This window comes from Notolabrus celidotus, chromosome 23 (genome assembly GCF_009762535.1).
Source record: "Notolabrus celidotus isolate fNotCel1 chromosome 23, fNotCel1.pri, whole genome shotgun sequence".
NCBI lineage: Eukaryota > Metazoa > Chordata > Actinopteri > Labriformes > Labridae > Notolabrus > Notolabrus celidotus.
The window spans coordinates 16095290-16122803 of NC_048294.1; the positions used below are offsets into that span (position 1 = coordinate 16095290).

At 40.1% G+C, this 27514-nt stretch overlaps 1 protein-coding gene across 5 annotated transcripts in view; it reads right to left on the reverse strand.

The window, feature by feature from the left end:
• The window catches only part of LOC117807403 (sodium/potassium/calcium exchanger 2-like), a 65447-nt gene that overhangs the window by 35292 nt on the left and 2641 nt on the right, over window positions 1-27514 (reverse strand). Inside the window, exons 2-4 of one of the 5 annotated variants that reach the window (XM_034676688.1) lie at window positions 24583-24657; window positions 21065-21120; window positions 15708-16773 (exon numbers count right to left, since the gene is read on the reverse strand). In XM_034676688.1, the coding sequence (XP_034532579.1) occupies window positions 15708-16613 (906 nt within the window). In that variant the 5' untranslated portion in view covers window positions 16614-16773; window positions 21065-21120; window positions 24583-24657. Of the gene's footprint in view, window positions 1-15707; window positions 16777-17929; window positions 18535-21064; window positions 21121-24582; window positions 24658-27514 lie in introns of those variants that run through there. The other 4 variants (XM_034676685.1, XM_034676686.1, XM_034676689.1 and 1 more) reach the window with 4 other exon arrangements.

The following is a 27514-nucleotide window of genomic DNA, read 5'->3' on the forward strand; positions in this document are numbered from 1 at the left end:
ACATTCAAATGTTAAGGGGCCTGTCAACCCATTGATTTATTTGCATGCTCTGCAATGTTAAACTGCACTGAATATCAAAACTCTAGAATATTTTGAAGGATTAAGAAGGAGTGTGATGATGAAGGTTTATGTTTAGTGCTATCAGTTGGCCAAACAGTTTTCCAGATAAATCCGTAATCCTTTTGTCAATTGAAGATATATATTCAAACTTATTGAATAAACAATATTCATCAACACTTGAAGAACTTTTACATAAGAGCAGGTTTGATCCTGTGAAAACTCCCCCACTGCAGTCATTGTGAATATCAGTGTCCCACTGTTTCTGTTTAACAGCTCATAATTTACCATGTATTAGGTTTGCCGCTATAGATACTGAATAATTACAGAAATGAAGGAACATTTGCTGAAAATACGAGCAGAGAAGCAAAATAATCCTGAGATTTTTCACAGAGCCACTCAAACAATAACCCGCTTTTCCCCATTCCCTATCTTCAGGGTAATTCCAGGCACACTCTGGGTACAATTATTCCATTTCCCTCCCTATCACCCTCCTCAAAGGCAAGTCAGGAGGGTGACGAGTGAACAGGTAAATGTGCCAGATAGAGATTACGCCATGGGTTGCTCATTAAGCCAGCGTTAAATATTATGACTAATAATCACATAGGGAGATTAGTATGTTCTCTGGAGTTTGTGTGTTCTCTAATACTGGCGGCTCTGCCTTCACGCTCTTACGTAATGTCACATCAGGATCATTCTTGGAAGCGGATCAGCCAAGGGAGATAAATGTCCCTCTGCAGCAGCATGCATGTAGCGTCGTGTTATGGAGAATTATCGATGAAGAGTGTGACATCATGCAGAAACACTTCCGCTTTCATCGTATAAATTGCCCACAGCTTAACGGGAGGGACTTTCGGAGGAATCAGCGCGCATTGGTGGGACGCAGAAAGCAGCGCTGAAAGTCTCGACTTTCGAAACATCAGAGGCGGAGGATTATGGGTCTTCTTATATGCAATCTGAGTGCACAAAGGGGGTCTATTTCTGGATGAGTTTGATTTGCATTCCCTTTATGCTCAAACATTCAAGCTGCATTACACAGGAGAATCAAATCTTTTTTTAAACACTTTTCTTGCTCGTACTTTCTTGTGGAGTTTGATGAAATCCATCATGGCTGTGCTTGATCCTTCAAATCCTTTATATACTTCATAATATACCCTGAATATACAATGAGTTACGATAACAGCAATCAGTCTTACAGTGTACAAATCTTTTGAGTCAGTATTCAAATAACTTCTGCTTATTTCCTTTTTTATTGAGTGAGAGAGCTTGGGGTGAATTATACGTTAACATCTGAATGTGAATCAAATCTGAGCCTCATGATACAATTTGTGATACTGCTCCAAACTCTTCCACACAGTTTTACCTAACTCATAGTGGTATTGGTTTATTTGTAAAACAGATATCCCTCTAAAGAGTAAGCAACATCATCACATAAATGTTTTGAGATTCACTCAAGAACTGCACAAAGGAAACCAACTTGTGAGCAGAAATTTGGCAAAGACATTCCTGAATGTGACAAAGAAATGTGCTAAAAGTTGGCACACTGTCGAAGCTATGTTATGCAATGCAGAGGAATTCATTCCAGTGTTCAGTTCCAATTATCTGCAAAACAAACTGGTGAATGTTCCTTATCTTTTTTTGTTCAATCTGCCAGTGGGCTGACTGCTCTCAAATATAGATGTTATGTATTGACAAATATCCTTGTTGTTTAAAATCTGCCTCACCTGGTCTACAGATCAGAAAACACTCAGAAAACTGTCAAAACTGAGCACAATGTGTTTAACACGAGATCACAGAGTCTACTGTTAAACAATGTCAATGTCATATGTATGCCGAGTTTGGCTATTGGTAGCAGAGCTAGCACCCACAGCCCTGCGTCCTCCTTACAAGTCAACATTCATATACTATACCTGCGCTCGTTATGCACTGCAGACACAGCCTTCATACAACTGTATCTCCATTATGTTAAGCATTGTAGCATTACGTCCCACCAATAACCGGAACTACAGCTTAGATAGAACTTATGACCTGCATTTTGGGCCTACAATAATAAAAATATGACTCATTTGTTTAACCAACTAGTAATTCTGGAGCCAACTAGTGAGGGTGATAACTTATATATATATATAACTTTTAAGGTTGCTGGTTAGGAGATTTTGCTACCTTTGACCTAGAAAAGCTTGTTGTTTTGCCCCATAGCGCAATAACTTCATATGCTAGGCTAAGCTAACAGTCTTGTACCTTCAGTTCTAGGGCTTTTATACAGGATTAAATGTATTATTCAACATTTTTCAGCTTCAAGTAACAAAGTAAATTGGTGTACTTGCCAAAATATTTTGTTTCCTCTCAAGAAATCAGCATTACATAGAAAGTTGCAGACTCATGAATCAAGCTTTGTGTTACTTTTAAGATCTAATGTTTAGAAATCAAAAAGCCATCCAGGATTGCAGTTTTAACACTACCAAGCAGACCCTTTACTGTGTATTTTAACGGTTGTTATAAAGTAGAGGGAACAAGTCATGGATGAAGCCAGATGGACAGGTTTGATAAAAGCAACATTACAGTAGATCTGACATTTCTGTCTTCATAAATCCTCACATATTTAAACTGCAGACGACATGTTTAAACTTTAAAGCAGCAAAAAGCATCTGTGAGACTGTACATGTAAAGATATGGGGAAACTAGACAGCCCTGCGTGTTAAGCAAACTGGAAAAGTGAAATCTTGCACAGCTCCAGGCGTTCGCCTCCACGTGCTTACAGTAGGCAACCTGTCTGTCAGAGCATGACAGAACATCCTTTGAGATTTGTCCATCTAGATTCATCGCGTCAGAGCTCAACTGTTGAGCAGCAAGACAGAGCAGCATTGCGCTCTCTCTCTCTCTCTCTCTCTCTCTCTCTCTCTCTCCCCCCATCTTCCCCCCATTTTGCCTGGAGACGATAATGATGATCTTCAAGGAAAGGAGGGGAAAGATGCACAACAAGTCAAGAAGCCATCCACTTGCTAATTAGTAACCCCTTCATTTTTCTAACAAGCAGAACTAATTACAGGATCTGCCACGACGCTGATTTCCCACAAGGCAACGCTCACCAGGACTAAGCCAAAATTGCTTCCTCTTACCCCCACCCCCACTCCCATGGACCAATCAGACTCAGGCATTTGGGGAGACAAATAAGGGAACAAAAACTGCTGTGTCATTTTTTGTGAGTGAATGTATCGTGCAACGCTGGGTTTGATCAGGGACAATCAGCTCTCCATGAGCTTATCAGTTTTCTTGTTTTAGGGGTAAATAATGTTCAAAAGGTATTTACTAATTTCTTTAACACATTAAATTCAGATTGTTCATTGTAGTACCTTGCTGCATAAATGCAAGAGGTTAAAAAATGCCCTCCTGCATGCCTGAACAGATTTCTGGTTTGTTGTTTCAGTCAGATCAGAGCAGGTTTTGATCTGCGGAGGCAGTAAACAATTAAAGGCAGAACGCGATTCTTTGTTTCTGAGATTGTAGCAGGCAAACAAAGGTTCATTCCAGGAGTCTTGTTATTATTCTGCAGCGTGTCCACTGAGCTCCTGCTGCAGAACTCTCTGCCCTAGATTTTTCAGCTGCCCTTTCCTGTTTACCTGTGTGGCTTTTGAGTTATTTCTTGTCTCTTGTTTGTTGAGCTCGGCTGTATCACACTAGTTCTGCATTGCTTTGTCAGTCCCTGATGCTGAGAAAGACTTCATAGGAAAGCTGTTCCCAAAAGGGGCAACCAGCCCTGGCTCAATTGTTGACACTGGTCCAACTCTAGTTGCCCTGAGGCACCTGGGCATCCATGCTTTTTTCCAGGTATTGGTCATAGGGATAGCATTACACTGTTTTATAGCATCCAGTACTTTCCAATATTCTCAGTACTGCTGTCGCAGTTCCATATTCCTGAGTGTATCAATAGAAAAGTGGAAAAACCACGAGAGTTTCACCTTCTTCTTTTTCTTAGTGTAACTGACTAGCACGACTCTCATGCACTGATGGTTTACTTCAAACTTTAAGACGTGCTGTGAAATCTAAGATCTACTGTCACAGGAAGCAGCAGAGATATTAGTGGCAGCGATGGGACAACACAAAGGGCCTAAAGTTCCTAAAGAAAATACGTATAGTGGAGGTGCAGTAGAACGTTTTAAGGTTACTGCCAATGGATTGAAGAAAGCAGCACAAACTTGATACGTACACAATTTACAGTTATTCAAATACCAGATCCCATCCCCCATGCCTACACCTGAGTATTGGCTAGTACAGAATGTCTGACATTTTCTCAGCTTACACTCACTGCTTTCACTTAACTGTCGTCGTTCATTTTTTTTGTACATAATTTTAAAAAGGTAAACTTTTATATTTTTGGTATACAATTTCATGATTATAACTTATATCTCATGAAAATCAGAGAATCCAGTATCTCAAAATGATTACACTATTTCCTGAGGTCAATCAAAAACAGGATTTTCACTCGATACTTGGCAGGGGGTATGAAGAACAGACTGTAGCTAGGAACACGGTTTCTAATCATAAACTGCGGTGGACAAAATTTAATCACCAAAACACACTGAAAGAAGTGTGTTAGATTTCTCGCCATGAAAGTTCATGAGAACAGCAGAGAAAAAACAGGAAAAGATGAAGAGACAAAACCTTTATGCTACGACAGAACCTACAAATTGAAGTTTGCACAAGGGGCAAACATTTTACGGACCACAGTAAGGGATACGTTTAAAGACTGGTAAATGGAAAAGTTAATGTCACAGACTTTGGCAGTCAATCAGCTGCTGCGCTGATTCATGGAGTCCTGCTCACCCTGTCTGCTTCAAATCAGTGTAAAGTTTAAAGTGGTTAACAACAGCTAAGCTAATGCGTTTTACAAATGCTACTTTGGACCCAGCTCAAACTGTAAGAGTAATGGACTGTTACTGTCTTATACAACTATTAATTATATGATATATTCAAATGAATAAATCATTTCTGAATCAATAATTTATGAAAAGTTGTTGATTTCCTAACTAAGTAGCTATGTAGGATAATGTAAAGTAAGACCCTTCCACTTAGTGGCGGGCCCTGCTCACCCTGTCCCAGTTCCAATCTGCGATAACAACCTGCTCACCATACATTATCAGTTACATAACATGTTGCTGAAATAAAACCAATGATTGCTGGCTTCCTGCTCACTTTGAATTACACTCTGCTAGCCCCACGCTGTTGTGGTTTGTTACAGTCAGATGATAATTTCCTGGAAGCCTGTTCTTCTTTGTGGCTGCCAAACAGTAGTATCTAGCAGCAACCCAGCAAGCAGATTTTTGGAGAGCTAAGGTGCAATGACTGATGCACTAAGACTAACAGTGCAAACACATTTCACAGATAAATTAATGTTATCAGGAACATTTGTGTTTTACTAGTTTTTTCACAGGATTTGATGATGACATGAAACATGCAGAATATAATTCAGGTTACCTTCGTTAAACTCGTCCTTATTCTAGTTTAGTTTGATTTAAATTAAATCGTGCTTAAATATTATTTAGCATGAGTTGGGTGTTTTTCGTCCAGGCAGCACTTGTATTGCTTTGTGTTTTGTTGCACTGTCAGCAGGTTAACAGACAGTCAGTTCTTATCTGAGGCAAATGCACACACACAGGAGACCCTTATCTTAGAGAGGGAGAGTGTGCAGAGGAAGGTTACAGCTGGCCAGTCAGGCTGTTCAGATTTACTACAGAGGGGTTAATATGCTGATAGAGGCCTTCAGGTCACCTTGGTGGGCTTGAGTGGGGACAGGGTTGGGTTGAGGTGTAGCCTCGTGCATCATTCGTCCGTCACTGACGGACATAAGTGGTAACGCTCTCAGACGGGAACAGAGGAGAAGAGGCTTTCAGGAGATTCAATGAGCCTTGGAGTGTTTTCTAATTAGCTCATTAGAGACGGCCTGATTGCAATCACTTCCATGAGTTTACTCTCTTAAATTTGCTTTAAAATTCTCTGTGGTTATCTGTACGGTGTCGGGTGCGTCTGTGCCCGTGAGATCTGTACGGCAGCACTCAGCGCGTAGCAGACATCATCACCCCGGATTTAGCAAATTACGGGTATTACATGAATGGCGACTCTCAGCGCTGATGTAATGTTCAGCTGCTGCGGCTTAGTGCGGCTGATGTTTAGGGTCAAAAAATTCCCTTGAGGAAGGAGTTGAACGTGTAAGGCCCGCCAGTCCTCATGCACCTCCATCCATATGTGCTGTCTTCATCTCACTGGGTTGTGTTTGTGTGTGTATGTGTGTGTCTGTTATTTTATACGCCCACCAGATAGGAATCTTGGTGCCCTTCACATGATGCTTTTACAGTGCAGCTACATTAGCTAATTCGACCCCCCGCTTTCAAAAATAGCCCCTGATCGATGTGGCTCTCTGTTTCTTGCAAGCCTCGACGTTTCACCTTCAGGCTCTCCCATGGAAAAAAAAGGAAGCAGCAATCTCTCATTTCAAGTTTTCCAGAATTGCTTTGCAGTTGGAGCTGATGTTGCTTAATCTGGACTACTTATGCATCGACTTTTTTGGCCTTGAGATATGAAATAGATAAATACAAATACAATTGCTATGAATACAATACCAAAAGCCCTTATACCTGCTGTCCTTACAGCAAAAATTACCCAACAGTCCAATCAAAGTCGAACTGGCCTCAAATGAAGAGGGCAGTTTATTTGGATCTAAAGGTGTTCAAGCATTGAAAGTTATAAGCACTCATTAAACATTAATGTCACAGCTTTTTCAAGGATGGCAGCTGAAATTAGACAGTGTAACACATTCAATAAAACTGCCCTATTCACACTGAAAGACGTCACTTCCTGTGCCAGAGACATCTTTAGACTCAAGTGGCCGTAAAAAAATGAGAAGTTGATAACCAAGACTATGAAATGGCATAAGTCATACATCAAAATAATAGTATTTGTTTTTAGACAGATCATGTCAAGCTTATTGCTGCTATTTTAACCACGTTACAGCTTGTTCTTTACTTCATACTTCTTCCAGACAGGTACAATATGTAGCCCTGGGTGAAGACGCAACATATCAGACAAAGGACTAAAGGAACGCAGCCAGAAAGTCAGTGAGGTGGTGGTGCTGTCCATGGTCCTGCAGTAAGGACTGTGTTCACTGAGCCTGGATCTGAATGGAATTATTTTTGACTTTACATTTACTCAGAGAGTTTTAGATTAAAAAAGGGGTTAAAGCCATCAAATGAAAACAAAATTTGATTCAAACTAATGCTGCTTATATAATGCATTTTATACAGAAACAGCTTTTCATATGACACTAAATTTACTTTAAAGACTAACAGAGGTCCACAACTTACCGTTACAACAGTTTTCATTACTGATTCATCTGTAGATTATGTTCTTGATGGAAAGATCTTCAAATTATTCAATACTTCAATACTTTTCAATTCCACATGCTTCAAAACAATAAAATCTGCATTATTTTTTACAGAAGATAGTATAGAACGTAAAGACAGATCTACATTCATGTTTTCATCCCTAAGCTGCAGCGAGCGAAAGAGAGAGCAAAGTGAAGGGAGCGAGCCCTGCTAATGAAAAGAAAGCCGTGAAACAGAAAATAAGATACACTGATCAGTTTGTCAAATGTTGGTCTGTGTTTGATTACTTTTTCTGCATAAGAACTATTAGCAGGGTGGTAATTAAAAAACTGTAAGGCACCCAATTATGGGTGCCAAGTTAAATATTTGTTGAAACAGGCACCAGTATTGTTTGATAATTACTAGTATCGTTTCAAAAATCCCAGTTTGGGTATTCATGACGATCCTACTCATCAGTGCTCAATACTGTGTAAAGTATTTCAACCTGAGTGACAAACATGCACAACATGTGCCATAGCTTCAATTGTCTAAGGAACAGTCAAAACCTAAAGACAGTGGTCTCACAGCTCATTGTTTTTGTCTATCTCTTCAGTAGTCAGAAACACTCTACTCTTCATGTGTTCTGGTCTTTGTCAAGGCTGAACCAATCAGCTTCATTGTTGAAGTTATTTTCTAAGCAGCTTTTATTGTGCTTTTGATAAGAGCACATACTGTACTGTACACTGTAATAACAACAGTGAGGAGGCAGTTAAGAGCCAACGTGTACTCTGATAGGAACCTAGGTGGAAGCCAAATAGTGCAATAGCACATTGAGGACAACATAAAAAACTGTCATCAGCACATGAGATGCAAATTAGAATTACACTCATAGCTACACCACAATTATTACCATTGGATGACATTCAATTGGATGTAGACAAAAGCTACGAAAGAACCAATCAGCCCAGACGGCTCATGAAGTATTGAAAGACAACAGGAGAAAGTTGCCACTGTGTTTTAATTGGTCTCTTACATAATTCTGAAGACTTCCTTTATCTGTAAACATACAATACCTAATCACCATCTGAGCGCCCGCACCCCTCATTCAACAAGGGGCCACAGCTGGAACACATGATAAAACTTGGACTCCTCATCACCATGGTGAGATCAAAGCAGCAGTCTTTCTATTTTTAAATTATAGGCTCTGCTGTTACTATATGAGCTCAAACCCTTCTGTTTCTCTCTATGAGAAGATATATGGGGTGTATTTTTTCTGAGGTGTGTGCAGTGTGCACATGTAACCTCAAAACTACAGGAATGAACATGTAAACAAAGGCGACTAAGCTTAGCTTCTTAGAATCTATTTTCCCTCATCACATTATACTTCTGTATGTGCTTTTATTTTGTAACTCGTACCTATCCCTACGTTACCTTGAGCCTCCAAGACAGATACACTTCTTCCTGCTTTTCATTCAAATGAAACCAAGGCCACTATTACAACTTTCCTTTTAAAGGATAAAAACATGACAGCTCCCACCGCTTTCATAGAAGTCCACAGTAGAAATCAAGGACAAGGGCACATACTATTTGAATGACACAGCACAAAGAAATACAATTTTTATAAAAGTGCTGTCATTGCTAACAACACTTACATGCCTGCACTTAACAGGGGTGTTGAGGTATGGCTGCTGTACAAACCATACTTTTACTGTTATTAAAATGGGCATTTCAACATGATTTCCTAGAAATTAGCTTGACTACTGCTTTTATTACAGCAGAATCCATTCAACCCATGAAAAGAAACAATCTATAAAAGAAGCAGTTTATAATCTAGTGGGAGTTCAGCAGTGCACATTTGGATTTTGCTGAAAATTAGGTTGACATCCGTCATAATGGGAGATAATCCCACAAACACGTCACATAAGACAAAAATAAACAGCCAGTGACGGAGATGTTGCAGTGCAGCCTGGCTTTAAAGTGTATGAGGTGGGAGTTTGGTGGAATTGGAGTGGATAGAAATAAAAAAGGAGCAGCAGGTTATGCTGGGTTGTGTGTTTGAGTGTATAAAAAGGTGTACATTTGACCAAATGTCCAAATTCACAGGCAGGGCACACGAGCATTCTGCCCCCCGCCTTGAAACTGATTTTTAAAGCGCATCCCGATGGAAGATCTCGCCTCTGTGCCACTATTTTTAGCTTGGTAATACATCAGAGGTCGCACCTTCCATTTCAGCAGAAGCAACATCTGCCTCGATACGCACTGGCTTATCTAACAATGACGATGGTAGGCTTCTTACCTCAGCTCCAGTCTTCAATAAGTGAATGAGACTTTATTAAGTGTCCTACTTACACTTTTTAATCATTTCTTTGCTTTTATGCCGCTCAGAAAACAGTCATATGGATTTAAAGCATCTGGATTTTAGGCTTGGAAAATGCATAAATGATATAAAAGTCAAGAATCTTTTAAAGCCTCCAATAAAATCAGATTAGAACTACACCTTAGCTGGCAGCATGGTTTTAACAGATAGTTCTTGAAAGAGCTCCACATCTGCAGAGAAACTGCACCTTCCTGAAATCAAGGTAAGTCTTCGTGCAGTAGGAGGGTTTAACTTGTTTTCATTTGGGAGCCCCTCAAAAGCAGATACTGGTGCAAATTATATTCCAGAGTTTACAGTAACTTAGACTTTATATGATAAGCTGATACACATTGCCACACTAGTTATACATTTGTTTGTGTTGAGTTTTCAGGAGGAGCTAGGATATTTTTAAATGAAGGAGACACTCTGACTTGATTATCATTACTGACAGACTCTGACCTCTGGTGTGTCACCATGATCATAACAAGCGGTCAGGGGGCTCGTCATCCCTCTGTCTCTCATGAAGCACAAAGTGCTGGCTAATCTGATCGGCCTGAGCTAGTATTTTTCAAAAGCAGCCAGTCAGTCGATCAGCCAAACAATGAGAGAGGCCACGAGATAACAAGATAAGCCAGGGTCGGCCTGGTGAGGTGGTCGTAAGGAGGGGATGTGGCAATGTGTGTATGATGAAGGACATCACTAATGACACATACTGACAAAGCAACTCTTCATCCCTGCATTTAAGAAGTTTGAATCTATGCCTTGTTGGTTGTAAGAAGGTTTTAAAGGGTTAAAAACAAGAGCTATAAAAAGAAAAAGTCGGACAGACTGGAATGGAAAAATGCTACTTTTCTCTAGTCCCTGTTGAGATGCCAGCATTGATTGGCTTGACTTGCTGTTCTTTTTTTTTTGTACATGGAAAGCAAAAGAAAAGGGCTGGACCAATGATTGCTTCAGTGGGACATCATCAGCATGCAAAGCCAACTCGAGTACGCACACATCTGTTGCTTTTTCAGTGAAAAATAGCTGAAGCACATAAAGCTAACCCTTATAATATTCATCCTCCATCTTTCGCTGCAGTGATCGGCCAAGCTTGTGGGGCAAAATATTTCAGCCTTTCTTTTTATTGTGACCTTCAACTGTGTCTCTTTAGCCTGTGTAGTAAGGATTTACTGAGTGCTTGGGTGTGAGATGTATTCTGATGAGACCCATTTGTGACCTTTTTTGCTCCCTTCACACACACACAGTGTGACCTAGTGTTCAGCAATCAGACCTTTGTGCATCCGCCCGAGTCAACTCTGTCCTGATAAGTCACTGACCGCGCCACCAGACTAAGGAGCTTAGGGAGGAGAGAACGTGCAACAATTAAGAACAGCAACGTAGTAAAATGAAGTCATATCTGGCCTATGAACCGCTGTCGCTCACAGGGCCAGGCTGTGTGACATGATGTCAACCATTGACACAAATGCTGAGCAGGACCTACTAGACAGATGAGACAAGATAACAGTAGCAGCAAACTACGGCTACAGCAAACACAACAAAACAGAAACTATATTCCAATACATTCCCAGCAAAAGCTGCATTTTCTAAGGATCGCAAACAAGTATTTAAACTATGATATTTCCTTAAGACTGGTCTTTGTTGACATAATCCAAGGGTTTAAAGTGGATCCAAATTAATGAAGGAAACTGTCATGAGCCAAAGACACATTTGGATTCCTGTATTGTAGTGTCTCATTAGTTAGTATGGCAGAGGCAGTAATCTAACAGGCTGGGCTCAGGCAGAGTTCCCTTGTTGGGAGATTAACCAGCAGCTCAGCACTACTTAGATAAATAAAGGTATTAGGCAACAAATAGGGAAATACATCCGTCAAACCAGGGCTGCACAATGTATTGCATTTTTATCGTTATTGCTTCAAAGATATTAATAAACACCTACCATGCAACAACTCTTGCAAGCACTTAACCTGTCAAATAAAGCCCTGAGTATACGGATGCATTAAGAACATTGACGATGATAGCGAACTTGGTTAGGTGGTTAGGTTAGCTAGCATGACTGCTGAGATAAACAAAGAAGGGAGTGAGGACATTTTGAATGATGAAGTTCTTGTAGTGAAAAAGAAGAGGATGTTAACTATCCGGGTCAAGGAGTGACTGCGTTTTAGAGACTTTCAGCATGTTCTTTTGGTTTTGTCCAAAAGCTCTAAAAAACAACTATATGCAACCTTCCCATCACAACACAGAGTCAAAGTTAGTTACATCTGCTGTGTGAATAAAAAGGCAGCTATTGCTAAAAATAAATACATAACAGATCAACTTAAAAACTAAATCCATCTTCAACAATCGCTTGCTCACCCCTCCTGTTCATGAAGTAACAATGGCCTTAAAATGTTTTTAGAAGCAGACTGAAGGCTCTTTTCTGGAATGTCCTGCTGCTGATCTTGGCCAGGACAGACTTGAAAAAGAGATTTTTAATCTCAATGTGGTTATCTACTGGTTAAATAAAATAGAATAAAAAATAAAAAAATGTAAAAGCCAAGAAGCTCCTTGAATGCACAATGATCCTTCAATTGTCAAGTTTTTACTATCAATAATGTCTAGCAGTACAAATTAATTTGCACACAACAACCGCTCTCTTCTTCTTTGTATACTAACTGCTGCATTTCACATGGACTCTCACTAGGCACAAAAATGTATAAGTTACTAATCTGTCTCATCTGTACTAGTGTAGAAACATGGCAGTGCAAGATGGTGGGGTCTGTGGAATGGGATCTGCTCCATTGTAGACATAAAGGACTCATATAAGACGATTTGTATATTGAGGTGGTTATACACCAATTTAAACAAACTTATAAATATGACATGCCATTTCTAGCAAGGCTACATGCTACTAATTGCTACATACACCTTTAACCATGGTATATAAAGTGATTTTTCTTGTCCAGAAAGCAGAGTTCATTTTCCAAAGGGAGCTGAAGTTTTGGTATCAAGATTTCATCAACAGAGGTAAGTGTTAAAGTAAAAATGGCTTTTATATAGGACACAAAACCGCAGGTGCATTAGCAAAACTAAGCTTTTCAAGAACAGCATGAAACCATCAAAAAGTCATATCTATCCAAAATATTAAATATTGAACATATTTCTATCTACCTGTATAGAAAGTAATGTTTTGAAAGCAGAAAGCTTTTTTGCTATATGTCCATCTAAGTGCAAAGCATTATCTCGCGTCCATGGTTGTGTTAACTGGATTGGGAGATCTTATGGGAGGAAGCTAACGATTTAACCGCTATAAAAGCAATGGCTTTAAATGGACCTTGCATCCACACTGAGATCTGACAGTTCTGTTTGTGTCAAATTGATGATGGTACACCTCATCCCTGGGCTAAAAAAAAATTGACACCTCTGATCTGTCAAATGATGGAACAGCAAGCCGTGGTTCACTATTAAACCCTGTGCCTGGAAGCTAAGGCATTATTTTAGAGAAAATAAGAGAAACAAAGCAATCTATTTTTATGTTCCCAGAAGCAGAATAAACAAGTTACACAAAAGAAACTTTTGGTGTCGATAAAAAAAGAAAAAGCGGTACAAGCCGTTATGTAAGGAGATAAAAGGAAGCGGTCGCAGACAGTGCAAAATTGACTGATGTCTTCTAAAAGCAGAACATCGCACTGCTGTCCATGCAACTCCAAGGATTGAATTTTACATGGTATTTATAGCATGCATTGTTAATGGCCGACTGCCAATTACCAAGCCAGCACCCTACACTCTTATCATTAATGTGACACCACAACACTGCTTCTTTTTCCCTGTTGACTGCTTGTGTTTCTGTCAATGCCAGCATGTAACACCCAACAGGAACATCCCAATACCATAATGCATGAAATAATCTCAGGGAAGCCCATTTTAATCAAGTGCTGCATTCAAGGGCACAGCGTCAAATGACACCCTGTTGTCCTAACAATGCAATACTTTACGCTTGAACAGTGACGTACGGAGGATCAAGGACACGTTGGAGCTCAGCCATGACAGTGAGCAGATTAAAAAGTTCGCAGTTCAAAGCGGTGAAAGTCAGCTAAAAATAAAAAGACAAAAAAAGGACCTTCTGTCATATTACGTGGGACACCTTTATGAGTTAACTCACTCATCCTTGTCCTTGCCCTGCCATTTTGCTCTCCATTACTCATGTATGAATCTACACACACTCACACACACAGGCCTGCTAAATTGCCAATTAAATCTCAAAATAACACTCGTCTTGAAATACACATGTCCCCACAGTGTCTAAGCTTGATTAAAACTGCTGTTTAGATGATTATATTCTAATAATATTTGTGCCTTACTAGTTTGATTAACCCTGTAGACCCACAGAAGAATGATGTGGCTATATTTAGTAAAATAATGACTTCATACTGCAGTTTCTTGCATTTTTGATTTGATGTATTTCAAGTTTTTCAAAGCAGGGTGTTGAGAGAAAGAGAGAGGAGAAGCTAAATCTGTCGTGGGCGTAGCAGGAGACAAGACAATATAGTGGGGTTTGATTACTCATCTGTTTTTCCCCTTATTGAAAGCTTTTTTCCCAACACACACACACATACACACAAGGTTCTTTAAGCCAAAGTACCCAGAATGCATTGCAGCTCAAGGTCACCTAAGTCTTCTTTAGCACTCAGCTTGGCCACCTTGTTTCAGTGTCTTCTTACCACTTACACCCAAAATCAAATTATCATAGAAACTGAACCTACTGCATATAAAGGCTTTTCATACTTAAACGGTCAGTAATATTAACATTTTGGCTCAACAAATTGCTTACAGCATGGGGATGTTGGCTTCCTTGAGAGTTTTTTTTACCTTCCAACATTGTGTAACCAACAGTTTAAATATCCTTTATGTACTTAGAATAAATCCCAATTTAATTAAATCTTTACAATGCAACTTTCTCAAAATTTCATTTTCATTTCATGTTACAAAGAAATCTAAATCCGTCCGGATAATCTCTACACCAGTATCAAATTGCACTGCAGTGTCTTTTGCCCTCAAGTGTCATTGAGGGGGAGGGATGCTATGAGAGGCAATACAGTTATTAGAACTGCTTTTAGCCATTACTGATCGTGCTACCGAGCAATACGTGAAGTAATGCACTGAATGACCGCATACGACTCACCGTCTCAGAGCAAATATGGAGGCCCGCTCACACAAACTAGACTACAGCAGCAGTCCTCACGTCAACTAATGTATGTGGTTGACCTCATCCAGCTGCATGAGGTTCATATCATTTTCAGTCATTTAAATACAGTATTTTGTGGGAAATCTTCGACCGAGGAAAAAAAAAATAGCTCCTGAGATTTTTCCGGGGGATTTGTTTGTCAGACTGGGACACAATTTGTAGAGCTTAACCCAGAATTACACATTTGACTCTGTTTTTATTAATCCCACAGTGGAATACTGTAGGACCAGCAGTGTGCAGCATCTCTTGAGCCACATGAATAGAAAATGGTCACTGCTCTTAGTTGAAGTTCATTATTTTCAATCTGTCAATAAGTGGCATATGGGAGTCTCATGTAATGTATGTTTGACGTGTAAGACATCTGTGGGACAAATTTGGGCTCACTTAAAAAATGGTTGATGAAAACCAAAAAAAGATGCATTTGATAAAAAACCATGTGCTACAAACAACATGGTTTCATTTTTGACTCTACAAAAAATAAAGTCAAGTTAGCCTGACTTTATTCAAATCAGCTGCATGTAATGCATGTGAGAAAGGATGATTGTGTTGCAATGCCAGAGCGAACACTTGAGGTTGAGTCTATCAGCCAATAGCTAATTACTGCACATCTACTCTAACTTGCTCATAGACTGACATTTCATTTAACATTGTATAACCAGAAAAAATGACAGTGAAGGGCAGGAATATTTGTACGAATCAAGAACCCAACTCACCTTGGGCTGTACTTCAACTTCTACCACTTGGTTCTTGTTCATGCAATCTTTGAAGAAGCGCTCCATGGTGCTGTTGAACTTCATGAAGATCACGTAGGCGGCGTAGCATGAGAGCAGTGAGATACTTTCCCAAATAGAGATGACGTTATCCAGGAAGAAGATGATAAGCAAAATTAGATCCAGGATATAGAAGGAGACGTCGCGGAAGAGTGGCCACCACGTCAGGTTGAGGATCTCCTTAGAGAAGATGGCACACATCCCGATCACGAAGAGAATGTTGAAAACGGCAGAGCCGACAATGGTCCCGATACCCACGTTGCTGTGCGAGATGAAGACTCCAATGATGGAGGTGAAGAGTTCAGGGGCTGAACCACCAGCCGCCATGAAAGTGGCGCCTGCTACGTCGTCTGAAATGCTCAGCTTCTCTGTGATGACAGTAAGAGCTGGGACGAAGAACTCGTCACACACAATGGCTAAGGCGATGAACATGTAGATCATGCCAAACATGTGAAGGGCCACCGCTCCTTGGCGCCTCTCTGCAAGGGTGAAAAGGTCTCGAGGGTACGACCCCTGGCTCTCATTGCTATCTGCTGTAGATTTCATGGCTATTGGCATGTCGGCTGATGCATTGGGGTCTGTCTGGGGTTGAGTGAAAAGTAGAGTCCTGTGGGGAACCGACTCTCGGAGCCTCTCCTCACTTTGACCCCCTGAGCTCCAGGTCAAGGCACTGAGGGAGACAGCACTTATGGCCACCAGGCTGAAGACGAACCCTAAGATTCGTACTGGCCTCAGCTTTTTCCGCAGACACCGGTGGGCCTGCCGCTTACAGGCAGCACCCAAAATGGGCCTTCTCTGCTCTAGCGAATCCATGCAGGGCTGATCCGAAGCCATGTCTGTGCAGCGCATCGAGTCCTCTCTCTCAAAGGCTTGGTAGGAAGAGGGGAGAGTGGGGAGCGGGTTATTACCGGAGACAGTGCATGGTGTTGTCTTTGGTTTCAAATGAGTTGATGAGATTGTAGGTGCTTCCCAGGGTCTGGTTTGCCAAATGATGTCTTCATATTAGCCTCTGCTGGACAATATCAAAAGAATAAAAAGCATATTACAATTAAACTGGGAAATAAACCCAAGAAATGAGCTCTACAAAACACCATAAAAATGAAATGGGCTGTTTGGATTCATTAGGGTCTTTTTACAAATCCAACTTCTAAATGTGATGGACAATTAAACAGTTGAGTTGATAAATCAATTAAACAAGCAACCGAAAGTTTATCTTTCTCAGTTTGATGTAGCATGTGAAGCATTTATTTCCAGAACAGATTGTCAAATGCTGCTTTTTCTCCTGTTTTATAATAATGCACACAGACTAACCTTGACCTTTCTTTGTACGAATTAAAAAAAGCATAACAGATGGATTCACCAATAATCATTGTTGCCCTGGGAAAGTCAGCTACAAGTCAGGACTAATCCTCTTCTGCCCACTGCCCAAAAAAGCTCTTTGTAGAGAGCAAATGCCCAAAAAAACAGTGTACTGCAGACATGTGGAATACTCAGCTTAATGTGCATCTCTCTTGTTTTCAAATCCTCCTATGGCTTTAGTAATGTCCTTCTACTACAGTACTCTAAAATAATGCTCTATTAGGAGGAAATACTTAGGACGACTACAAAAAATAATGAGGAATTTAGTGTTATTTCTGTGAGATAGAAGTGCATCATGTGGACGAAAACAGTGAGCGTTTTCAGAGATTCGCGATGAATACACAACGCAGCATGCAGCAAAAACAGTCTGAAAACTTCAATAGGCAGATGGTTCTGCTCATTTCCATTCGTGAATTCAATTATGACAACCCGCGGTCAAACCTGCTGTTTTCACCTGAGAAAATCTCACGAAATGAGAAGGCCGACGGTTAATGGACATCACTTGGCTGCAGTCAGTGAAACGGTAAGCGCTATGACGCTGCTGCTCAGGTAAAAGCAGATATAAAGAAACATCCCCTGTCCTGTTTGACTTTTCAATGATGCACAGCCCTACTGTGGTTCAACTAAACGCCTTTTTCTGACATACCAGCTCCACTCACAACTATTCCCCTGTCTGCCCTTCAGTAAGCCTTCGCCCTTACATCTGTATCATCACCATCATCCCCCGACCAAAACAGCCCAACATCATAGTTTCCCAGGCGAGGCGCATGACGCGTGGAGAGGCGGCGCGCGGTGTTATACCTTACCTTTTCCAGAGGCGAGAAAACAGCCGCACGGCACAGCAGCAGGTTGAAATTAGGAAATCCTCTCCGGTGCCCTCTCGCTCTCATTGAGCAAATGTGACCGGTGTCCGCTTTCCGACGACAGAGGAGGAGCTTTGGAGGGAGGGGTGGTGGTGGTGTTGGTGGTGGCAGGGTGGTGGGAGGGGGGGATGCTTTTCCAACTACGCTCACCTCTCTCCCTCACAGCAGCAGCAGCAGCAGCAGCATTCCTCCCATCACCGATGAGAGGAGGAAAAAAAAATCCCCCCGTCGAAAATACCTTGCTAATGTAGCAGAATAATGTGCTTACCACGTGACCCGGGTGCTTTATTAATAAAGCCAGGTAAGAGAGGCAGACAGCGTATCCTACCCCGCTGGGTTCACGCGGTGGGGGCTTTGGTGATGTTGCACTTTGAGGGAGGAGTTGCCGTGGTTACACAGCAAAGGCAGTGTTTCGACTCATTTTTTTTTCTGTTCCGCTGATGATGACGGAACAGGTGGATCAGCTTCAGCTCAGCTCTGGTTTATGTGAACGCCTCAGGTCATTTCAAGGTTGTATGCATGAGGTGGTTCCCTCTGCGATGAGGGGCTCGAGCTGCAGCATCATCGGTATTTGAAAGGAATGCATCTTTACATAAAAATAAAAAAAATGAGTGTAATTTTCATTCGGGATACATATATTTCAACAACCAGAGATATAATCTCCTTTCTGGCTTAGAATTGAGACTGATAGGCTTCCACATTCATACCTATATTTTCAATATGAAGCTGCAGCTAGCAGCTGGTTGGCTTACATAAGACTATAAGCAGGCAAGACTGGCTCTGACTGAAAGTAGATACATTTTTCAGCACCTATAAGTGCTTTCTAAATGTATCCGTTTTTAAATCCCCCCTCCCACACAAAAAAAACAGGTATAAAAATGAAACAACTGTTAAATGTGGGACTTTTTCTTAGTCTGTTGCAGCAACCTCATGAAGTCTACAATACTTATATTTTAGTTTATGTATAACCTAGATTTGTTTTGAATAAATTAGATCCTCTACAACAACACAGTCAGTTCAGGATTTCATGAATACTATCATTTTTTATATATTTTTTAAATTGTTTGACATTTTTGGCTCAACTTTCACCCTCTATAATCAGAATCCTTTATTATTAGTCTATCCAGCTGGGCCCTGAAAAAGGTGATCCTGTCTCAATGCACCCCTGCCACACACTTTTGTTCTCTCAAGTTAGTTTCCAAATGCATCAACAATGTGGCCACTGAACCTCTTTCCAGACATGCACAATGGCTGGATTGTGAGCAGAAGCATTTTGAATGGCAATTTGAACTGTAATGGCAACATACAACATTGTAGATCTAAATTTGGACCATCAGCTTTGTCTCCGTGAAAGGCTGTCACCTCCGGAGCACATTACCACCTGAAAGGAAATTTATATCAGATAAAAAGATGTGTCATAACAAAGGTAAAGGCTAAAAGCAAACCAGAGCTGTACTCATTTTGAGTTTGTTGGATCTTGAATTACTGAATTACATTGAGTAAACAGGATACTGTGCTGCTTCATGATGGTTTATGTTTTATATCAGATGGAGGACGTTTTTAACTCCTCTTAATATCTGTACTTATATGCAGTTTGATTTTACTAAATGCTGTTTATTGACTTACATTGTATATGTAAAGGCCGATCCGAAAGAGAGTTGAAACTCTTGAAAATGTTCAAACTCTGTGAACTCTCTGAAATCAGTTTCATGCTATGAGCTGGAACTGTGTTAAAGCTCCTGTGAGGAGCAATAAACTGGTTATGAAACAGACTAAATAACAGTGGTGTCTTTTATTACCTACAAAAGCAAAAAAGACTATCATTGTCCGGACTGACAATTTCTGCATTGCAATCTTTTATGCCCTTATCCAAGGCATACGAATTTACAGCATGCTGAAGAAACAGCCTTTTTACTTTTACATCAGCAAATATTCACAGGGAGTCATATATGTCAAGGTAAAGAGAAAGCAGGATGAGATTTTTTTTTGTCAGAAAACATTGCCTATATAGTACAAGACAAAATCAGCAAAGATGTAAGAGGCACCACTTTATTTATACAGGGCACCAAAATCAAGACAAAGGTAAGGTTCCTGACAGGAGCTTTAAAGTGCACCATCCCTATCAAATAAAATATATTCATAGTCAAATTCTTTAAACAGGATCTAGCTTGCTAAAAGAGTTTATAGTTGCTGGTATATGTCATCATTGGATAGAGCCATGCTAGCTGATTCTGCCCTTTTACAACCTTTAAGCTAAGCTAAGCAAAATGGCTGCTTGCAACAGCCTCAAATTGGAGGGATGGATCAAAAGCTGGAGTCAACTCATCCAACTCCCCAGAAAGTGAGGAAGTGCACGTACCAAATAACCATATTTTATTTATTGTGTATTTTTTATGTTTGTTTGTTTTTTAATCATTTCCATTAAAACCAAATGAGGGAATGCACATAGAAAGGTCATGCATGCTTCACATTCCATTCTGCTTCATTTTAATATGTCAACCAATACCAACCTTTCATCTGACATAACCATCCCCCCTACAGCCCCCCTGGGGTTGCCATGTTTCCCCTTCATGTCAGAAAAAGCCTCCCAACCACTTAGCATTAGTCCACAGGCAAAACCCTGTTGGATAGATGTAGACACGCAATCTCTACATAGTGTGACAAAGTATGTGTGACACTAATGGTCTGCTGCTGTATAATAAATCATGATTCAGTGACCTCATTGATTGGCCCCTCTCCTCTGCTCTGCTCTCATCTCCTCTCTACTGTAGCTGCCCTCTTGTTACCCAACAGGAAATACAAACGACGACAGCACTAACTTCATTTACCTCAGGTTATCAATATGAAGATGTTTCATAACTAAAAGTGGTCGAGATTTGGTTTTCAACATAAAGTAGCATCGGATAAACAAACAGGAATAATGTGTTGTAAATTGCTTGTTATGCAGATTATAATTGTGCAGATTGTAGGGTCTGTTTTAAACATAAATGAAGCAAATGTCACAACTTTTCACATTGTTAATATCATCACTACCTCTAAGGGTTTAAGTGACTTTGTGGCAATCAGAGATGCACTCACCAGTGCTGCTGCTGCTGTCGCCAGGATTGCGGAACATGATCCTGCTCCACTTTTTCCTGTCAGAGAAAAGAACATTTTTGTCACCATGTTCAACAATTGAGCATGCTGGTGCAAAATAAAATTGTAGCCACAGTGTCAACAGGTTAAATGTGCCAGGCTCCCTGATGCAGATTGATTTAATATGATGTGACAGTTGTCCGTTGCATAGTTTTGCTGTTCAGAATGAATTACTGCTGGTATGGGGTTTTGACCAATCAAAATCCAGCATTTGGCACAGATGAGTCATAATTGAATATCACCTCTCAGGATTGGATGCCACTTTGACATTATCAATAGAAATTCTGCCAAGAAGGCTCAACATATCCTTGTTTGGTTACTATCAGGCTAATGCGTCCCTAGCTAGCTGTGTAAATGATGTCTTGAGGTTTGCAAGTTATCAACTAAGCTAACTTGCTAATGGCTAAAGCCTTAAATTTACAGGACCGGCAAGACAGAGTTATAATGTAATTTAACTTTTAACAAGAACCCAAAAAGCATAATGTCTGAACCTTGATTGTGGAATTGTATTCATACCAAGTCCTGCTGTGAAGGGCTGGCACACTCCAACAGCAAGAAGACTATTCATTCATTACAAAGTGATTCACTTTGATTGCCTTATTACATACACAATTCAGTGATCTTCACATGGAGCTCACAGTCCCACTGATCCTCTTTCTCAACCAGTCCAGAAGTTTTGATAAGAGGTACAAGAAATTAAATGATAAATATAGTCCACACAAAGTTAAGTTTAGACATCACTCAGCCTTTGGTAAAAAGTTGCACAACATCATTTCTGTCATCTCTGGCTTTAAACGAAAACCTTGATGTCAAAAATATGTCATCAGGGTCATCTCTCCTTAAGACTTCAAAGACATCCTGCATTGCAGACCTGTTTTTTTAAGAATCAAATAATCAAAGTTGGAAAAAGTCTCATCACAGACACGAGTCACATTGTGGAAAATGGGAGGTCCATAATTTGGGGGGCTAGTGGCTGGTCATAAACAAACCTATGGTAAAATAATTACATTTAAGATACCTCTGTCTCTGCTGCTTCGATTCAATCACTTTTAAATTTATGTTTGTGGGTGCTCAAACTTTATTAAAGTGGAATAATAAGTTGCTGCAACACTTAATTGTGAATACGTTTTTTGTAACTTTTTTCATACACGTTTTCACATTCGTTTTAGTTCATTAAGAAACAACAGTTTTTTAGTTCAGATAAAAAACAACAAAACGTACACCATCAAACTGAATATATTGAGAATTTTAGGCTGGGATCAGAAAAGACCAGACACTTAATCATGCCTCTCTATGAACCAGGTTTTTCCATGGGCCCATTTCCCTGTTTGATGTTTGACAGAAGGTGACTGTTAGATTTGTTGAATACATTTAATATTTGTTTGTTACAGCCCTATTTTGTACTAAGCTGAGTTTACTTGGTGTTAGTAACAGAAAAGACTGATTAATCAAAGTTTGTGTTCTTCACACGTTTTGGCTTGTGCGTAGACTTGACCTCTGAAACATTTGATGTTTAATCAAAGATTTAAACTGAATGGCAACTGTACAGTACACAAGAGATGTCACAATAGCTGTTTAAAATTGTAAGTTTTGTATTTATGTATCTGAGCAGGACACATCATTGTCACAAAGTGTACTCTTGGATCTGTCAATATTTTTGCCTATCAAATGAGATCCCATCCTGGTTGTCAGCTCTTTTTCAACAATGACCCCCTTCAGCGCTCACACAGCCTCCGGACCAAACCACCGCACTGACCATCCCTCATCTGGCTGCATTTCCAACATAAAAGTGATGACTGGTCACAGGTCATGTGGGTTGTGTTGGGGAGGAAGGGGGTTTGGCTGGGTAGGGGGATGATGGTGGCAGTTGTTTTGATTTGTCTGAAATCTGTGCTGTGACAAAAACAACAGAAATTTCCATGCCGGCCCTGCCCCCCACCCGGTTGGTCCTCGCTTTGGCCCGGCAGCTAAATCCGAGCCATTGTGTCCCACATAGTTGTATGGATTTGTCAGCAATGAGGCAGGGGCAGTCGGGGGGAGATAGGGTGATGATAACCAAGCAAGTTTTTCCGGTGTGTGTGTGTGTGTGTGTGTGTGTGTGTGTGTGTGTGTGTGTGTGTGTGTGTGTGTGTGTGTGTGTGTGTGGTGGTTGGGGGGGGGGGGGGGGGGGGGGACGACACATTGACTTAAGCAGGGTATTTAATTAGCTCTAATAAACAAGTGATTTTTATTAATAACTAACACCAAAAGCTCTTTGGTCCTGCAGATGAGGAAAGCATTAAAAAATGGAGAGTCCCTAGATAAGCTTTTTCTAAGAGACTTGCTTCGGATTAGATGTTGAAAGCCTCATATTAGCAACCCCCCACCACCGCCACAAGTCTGTACAAAGAGGCTTGGATGGACCACCTGCCCCTTAGGAAAATACAGTCAGCAAAACAAAAATGGGAACATGCACTAATGGGATGATCAGGTAGTAAAATGTTAACCAATGAGCCCCTAAAAAGAGCTGAGTGAGTGTATTCCAAAAGGTGAGTTAAAGACAAAAGCGAGGTAGTTCAAAGATAGAGGGGGGGAGGGGGGGGGGGAATTTTAGCTGAAAATCAAGGGCAGATAGGAAAGCTCTAAAGAGATTAACAAATTGATAATCCACAGGCAGTTCTGATCACTAAGTGCTGGAGCCGATTAGGTATAAGCACTAAGTGTGAAAGTGAGACCCTTCTTTTACTGCCAGGGCCAATTTGAAAAGTATAGTTCTGCCAGGGTTTTTTAAAAGCTGTTCTGCAGACACAGTAGCTATTAGCAAGGAGGCTAAAGGCCCTTCTCATCTCCGCCTCTTTTCCTTCTTGCTAGGATCAAAAGTTAGGTTTGGACATTATTTCCAATATGGTGACCGCCATCCATAGACTTCAAACCCCTTTTCAGAAAACCTACGGGTAAAATCGCTGAAACCAAATCCATGTTTTTACAAAGACTATGGTACCCATAGAAAAAGGCTCTGCTGTTTTTTGAACCAGGCTGTATTTATATATTCATTTCTGCTGTAAAGATGGCCATTCTAACATCTGTGTTCATGAATTCTCCTGGGCTTTTTGGAGCTCACCTGGAATCTGACTGGCCACCCCTGGTGCAACCCCAGAATCCCAATGAAAAGCTATTTTCGATGTCAGAAGTTGAACTTCATTGTTAATATCAACAATTGAGGCTTTGTGTCAACAGGCTTATAGTAGATTTCTATGTAATTTGATTAAGCACTTTGTTCATTCTTTAAACTGTGACTGAGTGTACATCTTTTTTGATTCCTCAAGAAGTGAAGCTCAGAAGACTTAAACGTTACCACTCTGTTGTCTCACTATTTAAACTTTAAACTTTATGCTCAAGAACCACAGTTTATTTTGACAGTTGTACTAAATTTCACTACAACCTAACAGTTTGTAGAGAAATGCGACTAAGGTGTGTCTTACCTCATATTGGTGGTGAAGAAAACCTTATGGTGCCTCCAAAATGATTAGGATTCATCCTCTGGGGACGAGGAATACCTGTACAAATATATGATAGAGAGTAGTTATATATATGTACAGTCTTAGCATACACTACCACAGTTAGAGCAGAGGCACTACTTCCCAGAGCATATAGAGCGCATTGAGCACAATTCCTTCTTGTAAATTAGAGGCACTTGTATTTTTATCTATCCTACAACAATTTAAGGCTAAGCGTGGAATTATTAAAAATGTAGTTGCTCTGCTGCCTTTTATGACAAGAGTACAAACTGAGAATCCTGCAGAAACTACTAGATAGGAAACTCTGCATTTACATTTTAAGCTATTGTATGCATTGAAGTAGATTACATTATCCTAAATTGATTACTCTTCTGGGGGCACAAGCCTCGCTGTTGTAAAAATCCAATCAATGTCTGCCTTTTGTGACCTTTCCAAGCATTTAACCATTAAATAACAATACTTTGAAAGGACAAACGGGACAAAAGAGTCATAGATAGATATTGATTCCTGCATTTCAAGGTTCAAGCAAACAATAAGAAGACACTGAAGCATGTTTTCTTTTGTTGTTGTCTGCCATTGAGGAGTATGATGTGATGGAGGACAGCATTGATACAGGATGTGGGCTGCATTATAAGCCTAATCCTTATGTCAACAGCCACACAGATGGGCTGACCTGCTGGGCTACAGGGATGAGGTTTTTTTGAGAGGGTGGGGGGGGGGTGAAATCTTTGCTGCCTGTCTGGTCATGGCAAATGGGAGGGAGGAACGAGTGAGCTGGTGCAAAAAAAAAAACCCTGACAAGTTGAAAAAAAGTCGAAAAATGTTTCATGCTCTGATGTCATTAGGAAGGCGAAAGCAGAGCTGTAATCCTATTTTAATCGCAGTGGATTTATTAAACAGGAGCAGCAGGTTTAAATCTCAGCAGATTACACAGAAGGCCCAAGGAGATGGGGTGGGGGTGGGGGGTGGGGTGGGGGTTCGGAGGGGGTGGGGCTTGCGTAATCAAGTGCACTTAAGGTGATATGGTTCATCTTTGACTAGAGTCAAGATTGGTTGAGAAGGGGTCCACCAAGTCGAGGGGCTTTCCAAAATAAGAGGGGTCAGGTGGCTGTAAAATATTATTTATCTTTAAAATATTATTATTCATTTATTGATTGAGATCTAAATCAGATATTGAAAAATAATTACTGCTGACAGGATTAAGAAAGACTCCCTGCAGATTTTACTAATTATTTGGACATGAGTGTGTGTCCCATGGAGCTGCTGCAAATCTCTTTGGCACCCTTTGTAATGGACCTTGATTCCTGTGAAGAACGGGTTAATCCCAGGTCGCGTCACATCTGGACTTAATCAAATCAGTCCTTTAACAGACCATGTAGAGCAAGCTCGGACCTCTAGAGGTCACCAGTAATGAAAAGTATTCAATCAGAGAAACAATGACAATGTGTGTGAAGGTTTTTCATGCTTTTCTCAGTGTTGTCATGCATTCAAAATATCTAGGGAAAAAAATGATGAAGCAAAGTTGGTTTTACAAAATACTAAGTTTTGATATGCTGAATTATTTTATGATTCAACATACTTCATGAAAGTCCAAAAATATGTAGATGCCCTGCTTAATCAAGTGGTGCAATTCATCAGTTTTACAGTTTTATAATGTATCTTGATTGACATTTAATTGTAAACTGTAAGATAATGAGCAGCATCCTGTCCATGAGGCATTATAACTAAGTTAAGCATAAAACCAGACATTTTCATTGCCTTAAAACAACTGCCAGCACACTGTACAGAGCCTTGTGTTCTCACTGAACTTTGCCACTGCCAAATGCTCCATCTAAAAAGGACGCCAAGCTCACCATCTGTTGGCTGAGCCTGGCAAATGTCTGTTTGTGACATAGCACCTCTTTCATAGGGGGCCATTTTGAGCCATTTCAACATTTTTTCTCTCACATGTGTACGCATGCAGATTTTTTCAAAGGTGGAGATAAGTTTTCAGTCTGCATAATGAGAAAGTTATCTGATGCATTGTTTTGAAAAAAGTATTGTGCCTGTATCTGCTAGTGAAGTACAGAAAATGAATAGCAGTTTTAAAACTTTCACTTTTCAGAAATAATCATTTTCTTAGTACAAATGACATCAGTATTGGTAATGGATTTTACTGTATAAGATCTTATAAATCAAAAGAAAACTCTCAACAAACAAGCTCCCTTTTATTAAATCCTCAGTGATAGGCCTTTTAACACGAGATTTTTTAGCTGCATAATTTTGCATGACTTGAAATAGATACATACACAAATGTAAGACTACATTCAAGAATATATTAACAGTATTAATATGAACAACTTGGTGATAGTGATTTTTTTTCCCCACAGTTATAAGTGTTTGGAATTCATTTCTCACTTGCAATGCCGCCATGTAAACTGCAAGAAGAGGACTTACTGGTAATAAAAGCTTTCCAAAGGCTGCCATCTAGTGGAAACTTACGCAATATTTTAAATTGCAAAGTAAATGTACACCTCCAGGTTTGCGGCCACTTATATGGTTCCTTACCTGTGAAAATAAGTAAGTTCTTAATGGGAATTTGAAGAATAAATCGTTGATATATTTTTTTTCGTGGTACACTTTTACTTACTGATTGAGAAAACCACAGGTACAACTAATGAAGGTAAATGGGGCACTAGCCATGTCAGGTATCATTGATGTTATTGACTGACCCCTTGTTTTTTCTGTCTAAAAATGTGTGTTTTAAGTTGGGTTTTTTTGTTGTTGCTGTGGCATATATTCCAAACAGTTTTTCTGACTGTTTTCAAAAAGGGTATACTTATTCAGGTTAGTCACCTATTTGGAGTTTTTTTTAAATCATATTTGACACAACTGTAATATAGCCTATTTGTTTCTA